Source organism: Rutidosis leptorrhynchoides, chromosome 4 (assembly GCF_046630445.1).
Source record: "Rutidosis leptorrhynchoides isolate AG116_Rl617_1_P2 chromosome 4, CSIRO_AGI_Rlap_v1, whole genome shotgun sequence".
Classification (NCBI taxonomy): Eukaryota; Viridiplantae; Streptophyta; class Magnoliopsida; order Asterales; family Asteraceae; genus Rutidosis; species Rutidosis leptorrhynchoides.
The window spans coordinates 526,057,937-526,075,229 of NC_092336.1; the positions used below are offsets into that span (position 1 = coordinate 526,057,937).

General features: G+C 34.5%; 1 protein-coding gene across 1 annotated transcript; it reads right to left on the bottom strand.

Moving 5' to 3' along the window:
* Positions 1–426: 426 nt before the first annotated feature.
* On the bottom strand, positions 427–3,969 carry LOC139842541 (golgin candidate 2). Its single transcript, XM_071832669.1, has 10 exons — positions 3,916–3,969; positions 2,897–3,775; positions 2,635–2,745; positions 2,497–2,556; positions 1,934–1,991; positions 1,726–1,766; positions 1,520–1,612; positions 1,153–1,278; positions 1,028–1,075; positions 427–943 (listed from the first exon to the last, which is right to left on the bottom strand). The coding sequence occupies exons 1-10, from the start codon at positions 3,967–3,969 to the stop codon at positions 596–598; spliced, it is 1,818 nt and encodes a 605-aa protein (XP_071688770.1). The 3' UTR covers positions 427–595.
* Between the last annotated feature and the right edge of the window lie 13,324 nt (positions 3,970–17,293).

The following is a 17,293-nucleotide window of genomic DNA, read 5'->3' on the forward strand; positions in this document are numbered from 1 at the left end:
AGGACACGTGATTGTTTATACGTAATCTCATTCAAATGTGTTAAGCATACGATTTAAGAACACATTTCTATACTTGGAAGAATTTTATGTTTGGACTCTCAAAAACCATAAATGTATATTATGAGCCCCTAAAACAAATTTAATATCCATCCCTGCATATACAGATTCTTCAGTTATACATAATGGAAGTCAATTTGAACCATCCAACTACTGATGAAATAAAACCATATTGGTTGCAGAGTTTGTCGTGGTCTCGAGCTCATAGTGTGTGTATATATATATATATATATATATATATATATATATATATATATATATATATAGAGAGAGAGAGAGAGAGAGAGAGAGAGAGAGAGAGAGAGAGATTTAGGATAGGATATAAACAGTTATATATTAGAGGAAGCATGAAAACAATGATATCACATTCAGTCACCAATAAATATTTCAGTCGTTAATTACCATTGTTACTATATTCACTAGATATTATTACAGCAATATCTATCAAAGAATACTACAGGTAAAAAAGTAGCTTCCCTGATTAAAAAGAGGGGTTTATACACTAGACTATGTAGACCTGTAAATGTTACATGTTTAATCACACACTACTAGTGGTGCTAATATTTTCCAAGGAAATAACTGCACCTGATCCAGCTTCATAAGACACTGCGGTATGCGATCTAAAAATATACAACACCCAAAGGTGTAAACAAACAATGTAAACGAACGACCATATCCTTCCAGTCGGATTTCTTCTTAAAAATGTAGCACCTGTCAAAAAGATAGAGTCCAGTTGTCGCACCAATGACCCTATATGTTTCTGCCCCTTTTGGAGCTTATCTTGAAACTTTGAATTTGAGACCTCCCAAATCCCTCCTGATTCTAATTCATTATTTGTTAATGTGTTCAAATATGATTTGTTCTCGTCCAGTGACCTTGTCACAGCCTATAAAATAAATTAATAACCTTGTTATATATGTATTATTAATTCAAAATGAAACGATACAAAAAGGTTGGAGATATTAAGTACCTCAATTCTAAACATTAGCATAGCCTTCTCAGACGATAGCGCCTCAACCTAATTGATACACTCATTTAGTCAACTACATATTCTCATTTTAGTATTAAATTTGAATCTTATATGACTGTACAAACCTGAGATTGTTTCTGAATCAAATGATCAGTTAGTTGGCCGAGCCTCCTCTTGAGTTCAACCTCCACTTCTGTTGGATTCTCCATCTCCTTTCGGGTTACTTGTAAATTTGTTTCAATGGTCCTTGCCTGTACAACACATGTTGTTTGCAAAAAATCATGACATGTTTATATATATGATATGAATAATGTCAATAGTAACATAGACATCAAATTTGCATTATCACCACCACCATATTATCATAGTTATATACCATGCCAAGTATAAAAAGAATTTATAATTTGCGTGTGTGATGTGTCTCCATACACTTAATATCAAGGTGGGCATCTTCATCCTTATAGGTTATGGTTTATTAGAATAAAAATTAACCTTTTGTTGCAGTTGTCCAATTTTATCTGCTACAAAACTCAGCTCTGCCTCAAGTACCTCATATTCAAACTCCACTTCCCTTAAAGTTGTAGGCTACAAATGTTTATACCCAAAAAGAAATAAAAAAATAAGTTACTTGCAAGACTATTGAAACTGATGCACAAGCTACTGGTCCATTAACTACCGAAAGTTTTCAACAAACTTACCGTATTTCCACTTATTTGATTTCTCTTCTTTGATGTCAGCTCTACAGGACAATGGAAACAGTTAGAAAATAGTTAAATTAAATGACACCTAAGCATTATTATAATAACTATTATAGCTGATGCTTCACAAAAACAACATACATATAAAACAGTGGTTTGAGAGTACATAAAAGACAGCCTTAAAGATAATGAAGCTCAAAATGTGTACCTTCATTATTAGCTTCCTTCAATTCAATTTGTCTATGAAGCTCTGCAACTCGCTTCACCTAATAGACACGTTAACAAAAATATATTACTGTTAAAGAGTCCATGGAACATAACAGTCATGTATCATATAAAGACAGGTTAGCATCTTACAACAGTCACATATAGAAAGAGAAAATAAGAGACACAAAATAATGGTGACCTCATATGAACTTCATATGAAACAAGTTAAGTAATATTTGCGGACAACTGATATTCAATTTCATCGTGTTTGCTTCGTACTCCTATACTATGTCATGCATTACATATATTCAAGGAATTTGTAGTCGTAAGAAAGCGTACATTACAACCCTTAGGTTTTCAAGACATATAAATTGTAACCGACAATCAATATTGCATTAAAAAAGGAAAATACGAAAAGAAATAGAAAAAAATAACACTGCTTAAGTTACTTATATCATTCATTTAGCTCGAAATCAATTAATCAGACAGCAGAAACTGTTCTCGGATAGTCTTGGAGCAAGATTGAAGTTAAAGCTGATAAAACATTATTTGAATTTGGCATACCTCTACTTCTAGATTCCATTGTGCAGTAGCAAGTGACTTCGCAAGCTCAGAATTTGTAGTCTGCGTTTTCTCAAAAGTTATGTACAGAAACTATATGTATCAATGTATGTTTGTATCATGCTTATTCAAATAAAAAACCTCAAGTTTAGCCAACTTCATTAGTGCTTCCATCCTTGTATTATTATGTTTCTGCTTCTCTATATCAACAGCTTCCATAGTTTCCATCATTGTCATTTGCAGTTCTGAAGCCTGAAGAAAATGGAAATGAACATATATTTTAATTCATCATATACAATATACATTCTGTCAGTTTTGATCAAATAAAAATAAGAAAGCCTTGCAGGTAAAACTAGTAATATCTATCAAACAACGCTTTTGCTTAGAACAATAAGGATATTACCTCCCGTGCTTGCTGTTTAGACCTGTCATCAATTGTTTTCTCTAAGCTTTGTTTCTCACCCTCCAATCTAGCAACGAGATTCTCAAGATTTTTGATGGTTTCAATGGCTTTAGCAGCAGCTTTTTCAGCAAGAAGTTGTTCCCTTCGTTTCCTCCGTTCTTCCCTTTCAGTTTCGCTTTCCGAGTCCGAACTTGTATCCGAATCTGTCTCTATATTCAAATCAACATCACTAGCTGACATCTTTCTCGATACAGAAATGACCGGAACTGCAGCAATTTTCTCATTCTTAACATGTACATTTTGAGCTGCAGATGATTGCTTTTCAGGAAGGATTTCATCATTCAAGTCCGAAACATCCAAACTATTATCACTATTAATATTTGTACTAACAGGAGCAGGAGATAACTGGCTTTTGGTTCCATTATCAATCACATTATTAGCAGCAACAGTTGTAACAACTGCTTTTGATTTATCTCCTCCAGCCAACACATTATCGGTTGATCTCCTGCTGGCACTAGGCTGCGTGCGTTTCGTGTCTAAAGCGGACAAGTTTGAACCAGATCGTGCCTGCCTCTTCCCCCTAGGGTTTATACTTATGTTACCTTTACTAGGTGATGGTGCACTAAGCAATTCTGTCCAATCGGTATCAGTTAAACTACTATTACTAGATTTAGGGTTCAGATCATTATCAGCTACTTTAAAATTAGCAACAAATTCAGTCTTATCTGGTTTCTTTTTCTTCAATTGGTCTTTTATAATATCAACAGGAGGTTTCTTAGGTACCGGAGCAGCAGCAGCGGAAAGATTCAAATCATCATCATTATCAGATCGCGATGATGCTTCGTTTTTACGGAGCGATTCAGCTGCTTGCTGGTCAATCTGAACACTCGAATTCAATTTAATAACTAATTAATCAGAAGAAATGTATAATAATACAAAATATGTAATCAATGGAGGTTGATTTTGTATAATTTATTAAAATAGAAAAATAAACGAAAGTAAAATTAATGAAATCGTGCCTGCTGAAGGAGAGTTTCTGCAACTTTGAGTTTGGAGGAGATCCAGCCGGACATTTTTAATTCAAGATTCCGACGAGTTCGTTGTGAACACGAGTCACGAGGTTTAATAACTAATTTGGTTACAGTCCTGTAAAATTCCGATTATGATTTAGGCGCAAACAACGTTCAGGTGCAATCCAATGAATCGGATTGTTTCTTTTTTTCTTTTTTTTTCTTTTTTTTTTCGAAAAACAGTAATTAAATTAAATAACTTACATTTTCAACCCTTCAAGTTACCTAACATATATTTAACATTGTTAAATATCAAAAAGGGCAGTGATATATCCAACAATGATTTTAATAAATCCACTCATTCTGCGCATTGACAGATTGTACTGTACAAACAAGCAATACATAAAATGAGTGGATTTATCAAAATCATTGTTGGATTTATCATCACCCAAAAATTATGTAACAGTACCACATAATTCTATGTTTGGAAGTTACCCTAGGTAATGAAATAGGGTTTCAATCCACCTCGTAGTCTTACTCGTAGCATATTTTAAGCTGACGAAGAAGTCGATTAAATCACATATATGTGAGTCAAATAGTCACTTTTCGTGAAATTTTAAATATAACTCACGAAGTTATATAGGTACTTCATGAAAACGTAATTTTTTTTTCACATTCAGTTAGTGAGTTCTATATTCCATTTTATAGTTTAGGCTTTTAGTGAGATATTTTGCAACTTAAGACTTGTATAAATTCTTTGTATTAATTTAAACTTTTGTAATATTATTTTGATTTATGATAGGAGTAGTATATATTAACCAATCAAAAAGTTTTTGTACGGTAATGATGACATTATGATAACAATGTTATGAATATATATTGTGAAATTAATTAATAAAAATCTCTAAATAGCGTAATTTTGAGCCAATTTCATTGGCTTTGATGGACGGCAATACTGTTTAAATCAAATAAAACTCCGACTTAACCCGATTTTTTTGTGGTAGGAACCAAATGTGTAAAAAACAAAAATTGCAGGGACCAAAAATGTTGATATTTAACTACTTTGCAAACTTTGATTATGTTATTATTATTATTATTATTTTTTTTTTTTTTTTTTTTTTTTTTTTTTTTGCTAACGATAGCCTGTAAGAGTTTTGTACAATTCAACAACTCACCATAAAGTCAATATGTAGCTAACATGTATCACCTTTCATGCACGTTAACGACAACCATTGGGGCTATCGTCAGTAAAATCCTTATTACTATTAATGTAATTTTAAATAATGACTTTGCGATTTCAAATAACGGTTATGAATTGCAAATAATGGTTATGCAATTACGTATAATCACCATGCAATTTCCAATAATGACTATACAAATTCAAATAATGATTAAGCAATTTGAAATAGTAATTATGTAATTTCAAATACAGATCAATAGTTATGCAATTTCGATATGACAACACAATTTGGAATAACGGTTATGCAGTTTTAAATCAAATAATCATTTAAAACATAATTTGCATAGTCATTTTGTCATTTTTTGAAAATGCTTAGCTATTATTCAAATTTAAATCATTAATCACTTAATATAAATTGCATAGCCACTATACATTATTAATTATTAACCTTATATACTAATAGTCATCAGGTTTTTGGTCGTTTCCTTCCCAAACACCCCCAAAACGACAATCCCTTACCTACTTAAACCAAAAAAAAAAAAAAAAAAAAAACTCACCCTCTCCTCTCTGCGATTCTCCTTCAAACCTAGGGTTCTTCATCTTCTTGCAAAACCTGCTAATTGATCTTCAGGTTTTTGGTCGTTTCCTTCCCAAACACCCCCAAAACGACAATCCCTTACCTACTTAAAAAAAAAAAAAAAAAAAAAATATTCTCCCTCTCCTCTCTGCTCTTCTGTCTGCGATTCTCCTTCAAACCTAGGGTTCTTCATCTTCTTGCAAAACCTGCTAATTGATCTTCGGTTTAATTGATTTCATGTGAGAACCATCACTTCATCTGATGGTTCATTCTCTTCCTAGCCACCAGGTTTTTGGTCGTTTCCTTCCCAAACACCCCCAAAACGACAATCCATTACCTACTTAAACCAAAAAAAAAAAAAAAAAAAAAAATATCTCTCCCTCTCCTCTCTGCTCTTCTGTCTGCGATTCTCCTTCAAACCTAGGGTTCTTCGTCTTCTTGCAAAACCTGCTAATTGATCTTCGGTTTAATTGATTTCGTGTGAGAACCATCACTTCATCTGATGGTTCATTCTCTTCCTGGCGGTTGCTTCGATTTAACCCTAGGGTTTTGGTTTTTTTTGACTTTTTGTCACCGTGATCATGTAACCTTAGGGGTTTTGATTGCTTGTCAGCGATTGTGCTTTAACTCTATTGTTTTGGGTTTTGTATGATCAACCGACACATTTATGTCTTTGCAATCATCATTTAACCCTAGGGTTTTTAATTTCTTGGCATCGATTTGGGAATTGAAAGACAAATTTTCAGCGCTGTCTACTCTATTACAAGTAAGTTTTTTTCGCTGCATTCTTTCTCTTTGTTGCTACACAGATTGTATTTTTTGTTGCCTGATTCTAGAATGTATAATGGTGTGTGTATTTGTGGTTTCAGTTATGAATCGTTGGTTATTATGTCTTTTCTATGTTCTGAGTTTGTGGTTTTTTATAATTTTTAGTTGGTATTGGAATTCATGTTGAAAATTTGGTAGTCCAAGTGGAGTCTGGTGAAGTTGGTTTTCGGCAGAGGTAAAAATTTGTTGTAATACGTAACCAAAAGTCTATCATGTTACCGGTTTTAGTGGCATAGTAGGAAAAATAATCGTTACATATTAGTATTCGATCAAGCTATATCATTGAAAGGACCCGTTCATATATGTAGTGACCCGAACTTTTCCATGTTTATATATATTAATTGAGATCGATATTTACATGATTAAATGTTTCCAACATGTTAAGCAATCAAACTTGTTAAGACTTGATTAATTGAAATATGTTTCATATAGACAATTGACCACCCAAGTTGACCGGTGATTCACGAACGTTAAAACTTGTAAAAACTATATGATGACATATATATGGATATATATATATAGTTAACATGATACTATGATAAGTAAACATATCATTAAGTATATTAACAATGAACTACATATGTAAAAACAAGACTACTAACTTAATGATTTTTAAACGAGACATATATGTAACGATTATCGTTGTAAAGACATTTAATGTATATATATCATATTAAGAGATATTCATACATGATAATAGCATGATAATATAATAATTTAAAATCTCATTTGATATTATAAACATTGGGTTAACAACATTTAACAAGATCGTTAACCTAAAGGTTTCAAAACAACACTTACATGTAACGACTAACGATGACTTAACGACTCAGTTAAAATGTATATACATGTAGTGTTTTAATATGTATTTATACACTTTTGAAAGACTTCAATACACTTATCAAAATACTTCTACTTAACAAAAATGCTTACAATTACATCCTCGTTCAGTTTCATCAACAATTCTACTCGTATGCACCCGTATTCGTACTCGTACAATACACAGCTTTTAGATGTATGTACTATTGGTATATACACTCCAATGATCAGCTCTTAGCAGCCCATGTGAGTCACCTAACACATGTGGGAACCATCATTTGGAAACTAGCATGAAATATCTCATAAAATTACAAAAATATGAGTAATCATTCATGACTTATTTACATGAAAACAAAATTACATATCCTTTATATCTAATCCATACACCAACGACCAAAAACACCTACAAACACTTTCATTCTTCAATTTTCTTCATCTAATTGATCTCTCTCAAGTTCTATCTTCAAGTTCTAAGTGTTCTTCATATATTCTACAAGTTCTAGTTACATAAAATCAAGAATACTTTCAAGTTTGCTAGCTCACTTCCAATCTTGTAAGGTGATCATCCAACCTCAAGAAATCTTTGTTTCTTACATTAGGTTATCATTCTAATACAAGATAATAATCATATTCAAACTTTGGTTCAATTTCTATAACTATAACAATCTTATTTCAAGTGATGATCTTACTTGAATTTGTTTTCGTGTCATGATTCTGCTTCAAGAACTTCGAGCCATCCAAGGATCCGTTGAAGCTAGATCCATTTTTCTATTTTCCAGTAGGTTTATCCAAGGAACTTAAGGTAGTAATGATGTTCATAACATCATTCGATTCATACATATAAAGCTATCTTATTCGAAGGTTTAAACTTGTAATCACTAGAACATAGTTTAGTTAATTCTAAACTTGTTCGCAAACAAAAGTTAATCCTTCTAACTTGACTTTTAAAATCAACTAAACACATGTTCTATATCTATATGATATGCTAACTTAATGATTTAAAACATGGAAACACGAAAAACACCGTAAAACCGGATTTACGCCGTCGTAGTAACACCGCGGGCTGTTTTGGGTTAGTTAATTAAAAACTATGATAAACTTTGATTTAAAAGTTGTTATTCTGAGAAAATGATTTTTATTATGAACATGAAACTATATCCAAAAATTATGGTTAAACTCAAAGTGGAAGTATGTTTTCTAAAATGGTCATCTAGACGTCGTTCTTTCGACTGAAATGACTACCTTTACAAAAACGACTTGTAACTTATTTTTCTGACTATAAACCTATACTTTTTCTGTTTAGATTCATAAAATAGAGTTCAATATGAAACCATAGCAATTTGATTCACTCAAAACGGATTTAAAATGAAGAAGTTATGGGTAAAACAAGATTGGATAATTTTTCTCATTTTAGCTACGTGAAAATTGGTAACAAATCTATTCTAACCATAACTTAATCAACTTGTATTGTATATTATGTAATCTTGAGATACCATAGACACGTATACAATATTTCGACCTATCATGTCAACACATCTATATATATTTCGGAACAACCATAGACACTCTATATGTGAATGTTGGAGTTAGCTATACAGGGTTGAGGTTGATTCCAAAATATATATAGTTTGAGTTGTGATCAATACTGAGATACGTATACACTGGGTCGTGGATTGATTCAAGATAATATTTATCGATTTATTTCTGTACATCTAACTGTGGACAACTAGTTGTAGGTTACTAACGAGGACAGCTGACTTAATAAACTTAAAACATCAAAATATATTAAAAGTGTTGTAAATATATCTTGAACATACTTTGATATATATGTATATATTGTTATAGGTTCGTGAATCAACCAGTGGCCAAGTCTTACTTTCCGACGAAGTAAAAATCTGTGAAAGTGAGTTATAGTCCCACTTTTAAAATCTAATATTTTTGGGATGAGAATACATGCAGGTTTTATAAATGATTTACAAAATAGACACAAGTACGTGAAACTACATTCTATGGTTGAATTATCGAAATCGAATATGCCCCTTTTTATTAAGTGTGGTAATCTAAGAATTAGGGAACAGACACCCTAATTGACGCGAATCCTAAAGATAGATCTATTGGGCCTAACAAATCCCATCCAAAGTACCGGATGCTTTAGTACTTCGAAATTTATATCATATCCGAAGGGTGTCCCGGAATGATGGGAATATTCTTATATATGCATCTTGTTAATGTCGGTTACCAGGTGTTCACCATATGAATGATTTTTATCTCTATGTATGGGATGTGTATTGAAATATGAAATCTTGTGGTCTATTATTATGATTTGATATATATAGGTTAAACCTATAACTCACCAACATTTTTGTTGACGTTTTAAGCATGTTTATTCTCAGGTGATTATTAAGAGCTTCCGCTGTCGCATACTTAAATAAGGACGAGATTTGGAGTCCATGCTTGTATGATATTGTGTAAAAACTGCATTCAAGAAACTTATTTTGTTGTAACATATTTGTATTGTAAACCATTATGTAATGGTCGTGTGTAAACAAGATATTTTAGATTATCATTATTTGATAATCTACGTAAAGCTTTTTAAACCTTTATTGATGAAATAAAGATTATGGTTTGTTTTAAAATGAATGCAGTCTTTGAAAAACGTCTCATATAGAGGTCAAAACCTCGCAACGAAATCAATTAATATGGAACGTTTTTAATCAATAAGAACGGGACATTTCAGTTGGTATCCGAGCGTTGGTCTTAGAGAACCAGAATTTTGCATTAGTGTGTCTTATAGAGTTTGTTAGGATGCATTAGTGAGTCTGGACTTCGACCGTGTTTACTTGAAAAATGATTGCTTAACAAATTTTGTTGGAAACTATATATTTTTAACATGTGAATATTATGTGATATATTAATCTCTTAACGCGTTTGATATTATGTGATAGATGTCTACCTCTAGAACAAGTCCCATTGACTCACCTAATAATAATGAAGAGTCAAATGTAAATTGGAATGATTCGTGGACTGATTCACAAGTTCCCGAAGAGGAACCGGAAGAAGAGTCAGAACCGGAAGAAGAATCGGAACCGGAAGAAGAATCGAAACCGGAAGAAGAATCGGTACCGGATGAAGAAATAGAACCGGTGGGGGAAATAATAAAACGGTTAAGTAAAAGAAAATCCTCAACCAACCGACCAAGGTTAATTATGGTCAATGGTGTTTCTGCCAAGGAAGCAAAATATTGGGAGGATTACCAATTCTCCGATGAATCGGATTCAGACGAGAATTTCGATGATGTTATAGAAATTACCCCAACTGAATTTAAAAAGGCAAAAGAAAATAATAAGGGAAAGGGCATAAAAATAGAGAAATCTAATTCCAACCCCGATGAACTTTATATGTATCGTCAACCCCCGAAGTCCTTAAGTTGTAACAATGACCCGGGAACCTCTAAACCACCAGGTTTTTCTAAACCAATGTGGAAAACGACGGCTCGTATTAGGGGAACATCATATATCCCTAGAAACTTGGCAAAACGAACCAAAACCGAAGAAGAAGAAACAAGCGAGTCGGAATAAGATAGTTGTATTCGTGTGGTGTAATATATGTAATATAGTGTGCTTATGCTTTATGATATATGTAAAAATTGCTTGTATTAATAAGTATTTTTTTTATAAATCTAACTCTTGTCTATTTTACAGTATAAAAACACAAAATGGATAGACAACCCAATATTTTAAGAGACCTACCCGGAGACATGATTGATGAAATCTTGTCTAGAGTCGGTCAGAATTCTTCGGCACAACTATTTAAGGCGAGATCAGTTTGTAAGACATTCGAAGAACGTTCCAAGAATGCCTTGGTTTATAAAAGGCTTTCGTTCGAAAGATGGGGGATATCACATTGGGAAATCCATAAGTTACGATGTGTTTACTTTGACGCATATATTGCGGGGAACCCAAATGCTATTTTACGCAATGGGTTAAGAAATTATTTTGACTCAATATATCCGAATATTGGACTTCGTGATTTAGAAAAAGCGGCTAACATGCAACATAAAGAAGCATGTTATGCTTACGGATTAGTAATGTTCGCTTCTCACCAAAGTGAGAACAAGAACATCGGGCTACAACTATTAAACAAAACGTTCCCACAAGTGACGGAGTCGGTAATTGGGGTAAGAAATGAGGTTTTTAGATTGTTACGGGACTGTTGGACATTACGTAACCCTCGTCCCTTTGACGACGTTACAACACGCTGTCTTATCAACGGCCATAACGGTTATGTTCCACAAGACCAAGGATGGGAAGTAATCCTAGTAAAACCAGAATGCATGACTTGTTTCTGGACGTATGAATTACGTGTCTTTATTGCCTTTGCTGAACGACTTGTGTACTAGCTAGAATTATCTTCACAACCATATTGTATCAAATTTATTGTGTGCTATATTTCATGCTATATGTAAAATAAGCGGTATTGTAAGTTTGTAAAATATTGTGTAAAAGTTTGAACGCGAAATATTATTATAATCAGTTTTTCATATAGAATTGTAGTAGTTGAATTGTATATTAGCTACTAAGTATGAACTTAACGGGTAGGTACCACCCGAATTTAAACTTATAAAACGCTAATATGAAGAAAAAGCTTTTATAAATGAGTTCATATTATGCTACGAAATACTATTAACTACTCTTAATATTCTGTATGATTAACTTGTTCCATTTGACTATTCTGAAGGAAATGGCACCGACTACTCGACACACCGTGAATATGAATGAAGAGGAATTCCGTACTTTTCTAGCTTCAAACATAGCCGCAGTACAGGCTGCGCTACATACCAACAATAACCTTGGATCTAGCAGTACAGGAAATCGTGTAGGATGCACCTACAAAGAATTCACTGCCTGCAAACCTTTGGAATTTGATGGAACTGAAGGACCGATCGGATTGAAACGGTGGACCGAGAAGGTCGAATCGGTGTTTGCCATAAGTAAGTGTACTGAAGAGGACAAAGTGAAGTACGCTACGCATACCTTCACAGGTTCTGCGTTAACATGGTGGAATACCTATCTAGAGCAAGTGGGACAAGATGATGCGTACGCACTACCGTGGTCAGCATTCAAGCACTTGATGAACGAGAAGTACCGTCCCAGAACCGAGGTCAATAAGCTCAAGACAGAACTTAGAGGGTTACGAACCCAAGGATTTGATATTACTACGTACGAAAGACGATTCACAGAATTGTGCCTATTGTGTCCGGGAGCATTCGAAGATGAGGAAGAGAAGATCGACGCGTTTGTGAAAGGATTACCGGAAAGAATCCAAGAAGATATAAGTTCACACGAGCCCACCTCCATACAACAGGCATGTAGAATGGCTCACAAACTAGTGAACCAGATTGAAGAAAGAATTAAAGAACAGACTGCTGAAGAGGCCAATGTGAAGCAAGTCAAAAGAAAGTGGGAGGAAAACGGTGATAAGAATCACCAATACAACAACAACAGCAATTACAACAATAATCGCAACAATTATCCCAACAATCGCAACATCAATCGCAACTACAACAAACGGCCCAACAACAACAACAACAACAGCAACTACAACAATCATCCCAACAACAATAATAACCGCAACAACAACAACAATCAGAAGCAGCTATGCCAAAGGTGTGAAAAGTATCACTCGGGGTTCTGCACCAAATTTTGCAACTAGTGTAAAAGAAATGGTCATAGCACGGTGAAGTGTGAGGTCTACGGACCAGGGGTTAATAGAACGAAAGGAACAAATGGTATCGGAACGAGTAATGGCGGAGCAAGTAGTGTCGGAGCAAGTTATGCCAATGTAGTTTGTTATAAATGTGGAAAACCGGGCCACATTATTAGAAATTGCCCGAACCAGGAGAACACGAATGGACAAGGCCGCGGAAGAGTTTTCAATATTAATGCGGCAGAGGCACAGGAAGACCCGGAGCTTGTTACGGGTATGTTTCTCATTGACAATAAATCTTCTTACGTTTTATTTGATTCGGGTGTAGATAGAAGCTATATGAGTAGAGATTTTTGTGCTAAATTAAGTTGTCCATTGACGCCTTTGGATAGTAAATTTTTACTCGAATTAGCAAATGGTAAATTAATTTCAGCAGATAATATATGTCATAATCGAGAAATTAAACTGGTTAGCGAAACATTTAAGATTGATTTGATACCAGTAGAGTTAGGGAGTTTTGATGTGATAATCGGTATGGACTGGTTGAAAGAAGTGAAAGTAGAGATCGTTTGTTACAAAAATGCAATTCGCATTATACGAGAAAAAGGAAAACCCTTAATGGTGTACGGAGAAAAGGGCAACACGAAGCTACATCTTATTAGTAATTTGAAGGCACAAAAACTAATAAGAAAAGGTTGCTATGCTGTTCTAGCACACGTCGAGAAAGTACAAACTGAAGAAAAGAGCATCAATGATGTTCCCATTGCAAAAGAATTTCCCGATGTATTTCCGAAAGAATTACCGGGATTACCCCCACATCGATCCGTTGAATTTCAAATAGATCTTGTACCAGGAGCTGCACCAATAGCTCGTGCTCCTTACAGACTCGCACCCAGCGAGATGAAAGAACTGCAAAGCCAATTACAAGAACTTTTAGAGCGTGGTTTCATTCGACCAAGCACATCACCGTGGGGAGCTCCTGTTTTGTTTGTCAAGAATAAAGATGGTACATTCAGGTTGTGTATCGACTACCGAGAGTTGAACAAACTTACCATCAAGAACGGCTACCCACTACCGAGAATCGATGACTTATTTGATCAACTACAAGGCTCGTCTGTTTATTCAAAGATTGACTTACGTTCCGGGTATCATCAAATGCGGGTGAAAGAAGATGATATTCCAAAGACTGCTTTCAGAACACGTTACGGTCATTACGAGTTTATGGTCATGCCGTTTGGTTTAACTAATGCACCAGCTGTGTTCATGGACCTTATGAACCGAGTGTGTGGACCATACCTTGGCAAGTTTGTCATTGTTTTCATTGATGACATACTTATTTACTCAAAGAATGACCAAGGACACGGTGAACATTTGAGAAAGGTGTTAGAAGTATTGAGGAAGGAAGAATTGTACGCTAAGTTTTCAAAGTGTGCATTTTGGTTGGAAGAAGTTCAATTCCTCGGTCACATAGTGAACAAAGAAGGTATTAAGGTGGATCCGGCAAAGATAAAAACTGTTGAAAAGTGGGAAACCCCGAAAACTCCGAAACACATACGCCAGTTTTTAGGACTAGCTGGTTACTACAGAAGGTTCATCCAAGACTTTTCCAGAATAGCAAAACCCTTGACTGCATTAACGCATAAAGGGAAGAAATTTGAATGGAATGATGAACAAGAGAAAGCGTTTCAGTTATTGAAGAAAAAGCTAACTACGGCACCTATATTGTCATTGCCTGAAGGGAATGATGATTTTGTGATTTATTGTGACGCATCAAAGCAAGGTCTCGGTTGTGTATTAATGCAACGAACGAAGGTGATTGCTTATGTGTCTAGACAACTGAAGATTCACGAACAAAATTATACGACGCATGATTTGGAATTAGGCGTGGTTGTTTTTGCATTAAAGACTTGGAGGCACTACTTATATGGGGTCAAAATTATTATATATACCGACCACAAAAGTCTTCAACACATATTTAATCAGAAACAACTGAATATGAGGCAGCGTAGGTGGATTGAATTATTGAATGATTACGACTTTGAGATTCGTTACCACCCGGGGAAGGCAAATGTGGTAGCCGATGCCTTGAGCAGGAAGGACAGAGAACCCATTCGAGTAAAATCTATGAATATAATGATTCATAATAACCTTACTACTCAAATAAAGGAGGCGCAACAAGGAGTTTTAAAAGAGGGAAATTTAAAGGATGAAATACCCAAAGGATCGGAGAAGCATTTTAATATTCGGGAAGACGGAACCCAGTATAGGGCTGAAAGGATTTGGGTACCAAAATTTGGAGATATGAGAGAAATGGTACTTAGAGAAGCTCATAAAACCAGATACTCAATACATCCTGGAACGGGGAAGATGTACAAGGATCTCAAGAAACATTCTTGGTGGCCGGGTATGAAAGCCGATGTTACTAAATACGTAGGAGAATGTTTGACGTGTTCTAAGGTCAAAGCTGAGCATCAGAAACCATCAGGTCTACTTCAACAACCCAAAATCCTGAAATGGAAATGGGAAAACATTACCATGGATTTCATCACTAAATTGCCAAGGACTGCAAGTGGTTTTGATACTATTTGGGTAATAGTTGATCGTCTCACCAAATCAGCACATTTCCTGCCAATAAGAGAAGATGACAAGATGGAGAAGTTAGCACGACTGTATTTGAAGGAAGTCGTCTCCAGACATGGAATACCAATCTCTATTATCTCTGATAGGGATGGCAGATTTATTTCAAGATTCTGGCAGGCATTATAGCAAGCATTAGGAACTCGTCTAGACATGAGTACTGCCTATCACCCACAAACTGATGGGCAGAGCGAAAAGATGATACAAACGCTTGAAGACATGCTACGAGCATGTGTTATTGATTTCAGAAACAGTTGGGATCGACATCTACCGTTAGCAGAATTTTCCTACAACAACAGCTACCATTCAAGCATTGAGATGGCGCCGTTTGAAGCACTTTATGGTAGAAAGTGCAGGTCTCCGATTTGTTGGAGTGAAGTGGGGGATAGACAGATATCGGGTCCGGAGATTATACAAGAAACTACCGAGAAGATCATCCAAATTCAACAACGGTTGAAAACCGCCCAAAGTCGACAAAAGAGCTACGCTGACATTAAAAGAAAAGATATAGAATTTGAAATTGGAGAGATGGTCATGCTTAAAGTTGTACCTTGGAAAGGCGTTGTTCGATTTGGTAAACGAGGGAAATTAAATCCAAGGTATATTGGACCATTCAATATTATTGATCGTGTCGGACCAGTAGCTTACCGACTTGAGTTACCTCAACAACTCGCGGCTGTACATAACACTTTTCACGTCTCGAATTTGAAGAAATGTTTTGCTAAAGAAGATCTCACTATTCCATTAGATGAAATCCAAATCAACGAAAAACTTCAATTCATCGAAGAACCCGTCGAAATAATGGATCGTGAGGTTAAAAGACTTAAGCAAAACAAGATACCAATTGTTAAGGTTCGATGGAATGCTCGTAGAGGACCCGAGTTCACCTGGGAGCGTGAAGATCGGATGAAGAAGAAATACCCGCATCTATTTCCAGAAGATTCGTCAACACCTTCAACAGCTTAAAATTTCGGGACGAAATTTATTTAACGGGTAGGTACTGTAGTGTCCCGAACTTTTCCATGTTTATATATATTAATTGAGATTGATATTTACATGATTAAATGTTTCCAACATGTTAAGCAATCAAACTTGTTAAGACTTGATTAATTGAAATATGTTTCATATAGACAATTGACCACCCAAGTTGACCGGTGATTCACGAACGTTAAAACTTGTAAAAACTATATGATGACATATATATGGATATATATATAGTTAACATGATACTATGATAAGTAAACATATCATTAAGTATATTAACAATGAACTACATATGTAAAAACAAGACTACTAACTTAATGATTTTTAAACGAGACATATATGTAACGATTATCGTTGTAAAGACATTTAATGTATATATATCATATTAAGAGATATTCATACATGATAATATCATGATAATATAATAATTTAAAATCTCATTTGATATTATAAACATTGGGTTAACAACAATTAACAAGATCGTTAACCTAAAGGTTTCAAAACAACACTTACATGTAACGACTAACGATGACTTAACGACTCAGTTAAAATGTATATACATGTAGTGTTTTAATATGTATTTATACACTTTTGAAAGACTTCAATACACTTATCAAAATACTTCTACTTAAAAAAAATGCTTACAATTACATCCT

Bases quoted from the DNA above. Each gene is read 5' to 3' on its own strand.
- LOC139842541 (XM_071832669.1), bottom strand. From the start codon at position 3,969: ATGTCCGGCTGGATCTCCTCCAAACTCAAAGTTGCAGAAACTCTCCTT. The intron at 2,746-2,896 runs GTAATATCCTTA...CATTTTCTTCAG, and splicing joins CTAAACAGCAAGCACGGGAG to GCTTCAGAACTGCAAATGAC. The intron at 944-1,027 runs GTACTTAATATC...TTTATTTTATAG, and splicing joins TGCTAATGTTTAGAATTGAG to GCTGTGACAAGGTCACTGGA.